The sequence below is a fragment of the Calidris pugnax genome, unplaced genomic scaffold (genome assembly GCF_001431845.1).
Source record: "Calidris pugnax isolate Ruff unplaced genomic scaffold, ASM143184v1 scaffold348, whole genome shotgun sequence".
Taxonomy (NCBI): Eukaryota; Metazoa; Chordata; class Aves; order Charadriiformes; family Scolopacidae; genus Calidris; species Calidris pugnax.
Window position 1 is genome coordinate 51667 of NW_015091086.1, and position 5334 is coordinate 57000.

General features: G+C 56.5%; 1 protein-coding gene across 1 annotated transcript in view; it reads left to right on the top strand.

The window, feature by feature from the left end:
• Positions 1–5334, top strand: part of NUMA1 (nuclear mitotic apparatus protein 1) — a gene marked incomplete at its 3' end in the record, with an annotated part of 78203 nt that overhangs the window by 8051 nt on the left and 64818 nt on the right. Inside the window, exons 4-7 of the mRNA XM_014957733.1 lie at positions 2753–2847; positions 4142–4224; positions 4307–4387; positions 4614–4698. Of these exons, the coding sequence (XP_014813219.1) occupies positions 2753–2847; positions 4142–4224; positions 4307–4387; positions 4614–4698 (344 nt within the window). The remainder of the gene's footprint in view (positions 1–2752; positions 2848–4141; positions 4225–4306; positions 4388–4613; positions 4699–5334) is intronic.

Below are 5334 nucleotides of genomic sequence, written 5' to 3' on the forward strand. Positions count from 1 at the left end.
GAATGAGAAAATCCCTCCTTCTGGCCCCTTTTCCAGGCAAATTCCCCACTTTGGGCGCCTTGGGAGTAACCAAAACCCAGCTGGGGGGGGGTGAGGTCTCAATTTGAGCAGTGGTCTCAAAAAGGAGTAGCAAGAGGTGGCTTCAGCCCCCACTTTAAACCCGGGGGGGCTCCAGGGCAGGGACCCAGAGGGGGGCAGGGCTCCGAAATGTCGTTTCCCCACAAAGGGTGACGCTTTGCAATAGGAAAAATCCCCCCCTTCCTGGTCCCTCTCATCTCCCTCCGCCGTGGGGGGAGGAAGGGTTTGGAGGGGGGTGGGACACACTCACACACACACACTCACACACACACACACTCACACAGAGCAGGGTTTTGGCTTTTCCCCAAAAGCAGCCATGTTTTGGCGGGGCCTCCGGGGCCGCGTCTGCGCCTGCTCCTCAGCCAAGGCTTTTTCCTTTGGCTGCTTGCCCTGGCGTGGGGCCATATGGGGCTGGCTTCTTCCAGAGCCCGGCCCCCCTGGCTCTGGTGCAATTAAAAAAAAGAAAAAAAAAGATTAATCCATTATTTTTTTTTAATGGAGAAGGTTCAAGGTGGAAGCCTGTAACCTGTGGTGTCCCCCAGGGGTCAATACTTGGTTCCGTGCTGTTTAATATATTCATTAATGACCTGGAGGAGGGGACAGAGTGGATCCTCAGCACCAAACCACCAGTGTATCCTCAGTACCAAACTGGGAGGGGTGGTTGACACCCCAGAGGGCTGGGCCACCATCCAGTGTGACCTGGACAGGCTGGAGAGCTGGGCAAGGAAGAACCTCATGAGGTTCAATGAGGATCCTGCACCTGGGGGAGAAGAACGTCAGGCACCAGTACAGGTTAGGGGTGGACCTGCTGGAGACAAGCTCTGAAGAAAAGGATCTAAGAGTCCTGGTGGACAACAAAATGACAATGAGCAACCAGGGTGCTCTTGTGGCCAAGAGGCCAACGGGATCCTGGGCTGTGTAGGGAAGAGTGTGGCCAGCAGGTCAAGGGAGGTCCTTCTCCCCCTCTGCTCTGCACTGGGGAGGCCACAACTGGAATCCTGCGTCCAGTTCTGGGCTCCCCAGTTCAAGAGGGACAGGGAACTGCTGGATGGGCTGCGTCTGCGCCTGCTCCCCAGCCAAGGCTTTTTCCTTTGGCTGCCTGCCCTGGCGTGGGGCCATATGGGGCTGGCTTCTTCCAGAGCCCGGCCCCCCTGGCTCTGGTGCAATTAAAAAAAAGAAAAAAAAAAGATTAATCCATTAATTTTTTTAATGGAGAAGGTTCAAGGTGGAAGCCTGTAACCTGTGGTGTCCCCCAGGGGTCAATACTTGGTTCCGTGCTGTTTAATATATTCATTAATGACCTGGAGGAGGGGACAGAGTGGATCCTCAGCACCAAACCACCAGTGTATCCTCAGTACCAAACTGGGAGGGGTGGTTGACACCCCAGAGGGCTGGGCCACCATCCAGTGTGACCTGGACAGGCTGGAGAGCTGGGCAAGGAAGAACCTCATGAGGTTCAATGAGGATCCTGCACCTGGGGGAGAAGAACGTCAGGCACCAGTACAGGTTAGGGGTGGACCTGCTGGAGACAAGCTCTGAAGAAAAGGATCTAAGAGTCCTGGTGGACAACAAAATGACAATGAGCAACCAGGGTGCTCTTGTGGCCAAGAGGCCAACGGGATCCTGGGCTGTGTAGGGAAGAGTGTGGCCAGCAGGTCAAGGGAGGTCCTTCTCCCCCTCTGCTCTGCACTGGGGAGGCCACAACTGGAATCCTGCGTCCAGTTCTGGGCTCCCCAGTTCAAGAGGGACAGGGAACTGCTGGAAAGAGTCCAGCGAAGGGCTACAAAGATGATTCAAGGACTGGAGCATCTCCCTGATGAGGAGAGACTGAACCAATCCCTCAGCAAAAGCTGAACGTAACCCCTGTTCTGAACGTAACTTCCAGGCTGGGGGCAGAGTGGCTGGAGCTCCCTGGCAGAGAAGGACCTGGGGGTGTCGGTCAACTGTGGACTGAACATGGTGACACTAAACCTGCCCCCGTTTCAGGTGGCCGTGCTGCTCCTCTATCACACCTCCATGAGCTGCAGGAGCCCCGGGGACTGGAATGAGTTTGACTACAAGACCCAGGTAATCCCTTCTGGGTCCCACCTCGGGACCAGGGGTGTGGGGAGAAGCAGAAGAGCCTTTTTGGGGGTCACCCCAAGACCTGCCCTCACATTTGGGACCCCTCAAAGGGTGGTGCTGGGTCTTGTCACCCTCGTCCAGGACATCAGGGCCGTCAGAGGCTCGTGGCTGTGAGTGTGGGCAAGTTGTGGGGTGTCAGAGCTGCTGACCCCACGGTTCCTGCCCCACAGGTGGAGCTGGCGTCCATCCTCAAGTTCGTGTTGGACAACGAGGAGAGCCTGAGTGAGAACCTGGAGGTGTTTCTGCAGAGGAAGGGTGAGTGCCAGGCCCTGCTTCCCCGTCCTGTAGCTCCAGCCTGGAGTAATGGGCCAAAGAGAGCAGATTTGGGCAATTTTTTCTCCTGGTTGGCACCAGGCAGCACCCAGGTGAAGGTGTTTGCTGTTGTGATGTCCCAGTTCCAACTGGGAGCGGGAGGGGAACAAACCATCACCTTTTGGAGAGCAGCAACGTAGGGTGTTGTCATCCCAAGACACTGGCATCTTCCTTCCCAGCCCTACTGCTGGCATGGACCCAGCTGGCACAGAAGACCCTTTTCTAGAACACAAAAAAGTTGGGTTTTTCCCCCGTTTCACAGAACCACAGAAGAGGCCGTGCAGGAGCAGGCGCTGCCGGAGAGGATCTCCTTCATCCGTGGCTTCCTCCAGAGTAAGAGTTGGTGTTGGTGCCCGGGGAACAGGCTCCTCGGTGCCCATCACCCCTACGGGGGGGTCTGGTTTGGTATCTTCAAGCTCCCCCCTCCCCAAAGTGACCTCCCCTGTTGTGGCAGGAGGTGATTCCTGATGGAATTCCTTGCTGGAGCTTGGGTTTGGTGCAAAGAAGGTCCAAGGGGGTGTGAAGGGCAGGGTGCTCCGTGGTGCTGCTTTGGGATGATGTTCCTCACCCGGTGCTTGGGTTCAAGCTGCTCAAATCCTGCTGGAAAACCTCTCTCTGGGGGGGGGGGAAAATGGGAATTTGTTTTCACTCAGCCTCTCCTGGAAAAAAAAGACACCATATCCCACCTTCTATCCCACCCTCCATCCATGGGGCTGAGTTTGTGGTGGAGCAGAAGGAGCAGAGAAGATCTAGTCCCACCTCCCCACAGTCAGCAGGGACACCCCCAACTAGACCAGGTTGCCCCATCGAGCCTCTCCTTGAATATCTCCAGGGAAGGGGCTTCAACCACCTCCCTGGGCAACCTGTTCCAGTGCTCCACCACCCTCCCAGTGAAGAACCCTCTCCTCATCTCCAGTCTAAACCAGTTCCCCTCCAGCTTGAAGCCATTGCCCCTCGTCCTGTCACTGCAGGGAAGAACCCTCTCCTTATCTCCAGTCTAAACCTGTTCCCCTCCAGCTTGAAGCCATTGCCCCTCGTCCTGTCACTACAGGTTCTCCCCAACCTTCCTGTAGGCCACCCTCAGGTTCTGGAAGGGGCTCCAAGGTCTCCCTGGAGCCTCCTCTTCTCCAGGCTGACCAACCCCAGCTCCCTCAGCCTGTCCTCAGAGCAGAGGTGCTCCATCCCCCTGATCATCCTTGTGGCCCTCCTCTGGACCCTCTCCATCAGGTCCATGTCCTTCTTCTATTGAGGGCTCCAGACCTGCACACAATACTCCAGGTGAGGTCTCACCAGAGCAGAGTCAAGTGGCAGAATCCCCTCTCTGGACCTGCTGGCAACGCATCTCTTGATGCAGCCCAGGATGGGATTGACCTTCTGGGCTGCAAGTTCTCTGGACCTGCTCATGTCCAGCTTCTCCTCCACCAGCACCCCCAAGTCCCTTTCCTCAGGGCTGCTTTTCAATCCCTCACCCCCTAGTTTGTATTGGTGGCCAGGATTGTTCCAAGGATTGTCTCCTTCCATCATGGTGCCCACCACCAAGCCCATCACCTCAGGGGATGGATGCGTGCACACCAGTGTTCCCAGTTAGTCCCTCCTGCCTGACTGGGAACCCCTCTTGGCGTTGCAGAGCACTGCAAGCACAAATCGGCCGCGGAGAACCTGGTCTCGGCCCAGGAGCTGCTGGAGGGAGAAGAACTGGCCTTGGCCAAGGTAACTGGTGGGAAACCTTTATCTCTAGTCCATCCTGGTGGCCGTCTTGGGGTTGGTGACACTGAACCTGCCCCCATTTCAGGTGGCCGTGCTGCTCCTCTATCACACCTCCATGAGCTGCAGGAGCCCCGGGGACTGGAATGAGTTTGACTACAAGACCCAGGTAATCCCTTCTGGGTCCCACCTCGGACCAGGGGTGTGGGGAGAAGCAGAAGAGCCTTTTTGGGGGTCACCTCAAGACCTGCCCTCACGTTTGGGACCCCTCGAAGGGTGGTGCTGGGTGCTGTCACCCTTGTCCAGGGCATCAGGGCCATCAGAGGCTCGTGACTGTGAGTGTGGGCAAGTTGTGGGGTGTCAGAGCTGCTGACCCCACGGTTCCTGCCCCACAGGTGGAGCTGGCGTCCATCCTCAAGTTCGTGTTGGACAACGAGGAGAGCCTGAATGAGAACCTGGAGGTGTTTCTGCAGAGGAAGGGTGAGTGCCAGGCCCTGCTTCCCCGTCCTGTAGCTCCAGCCTGGAGTAATGGGCCAAAGAGAGCAGATTTGGGCAATTTTTTCTCCTGGTTGGCACCAGGCAGCACCCAGGTGAAGGTGTTTGCTGTTGTGATGTCCCAGTTCCAACTGGGAGCGGGAGGGGAACAAACCATCACCTTTTGGAGAGCAGCAACGTAGGGTGTTGTCATCCCAAGACACTGGCATCTTCCTTCCCAGCCCTACTGCTGGCATGGACCCAGCTGGCACAGAAGACCCTTTTCTAGAACACAAAAAAGTTGGGTTTTTCCCCCGTTTCACAGAACCACAGAATCCTATGGGGTTGGAAGGGACCTCTGGAGATCATCCAGTCCAACCCCCACCCAGAGCAGGTCCCACAGGAACGTGTCCAGGTGGGTTGGAATGTCTCCAGAGAAGGAGACTCCACCACCTCCCTGGGCAGCCTCTTCCAGGGCTCTGCCACCCTTAAAGTGAAGAAGTTCCTCCTCATGTTGAGGTGGAACTTCTCATGGTCAAGTTTGTGCCCATTTCCTCTTATCCTGTCCCTGGGCACCACTGAAAAAAGACCAGCCCCATCCTAATGACCCGCACCCTTGAAGGATTTAGAGGTGTTGATCAG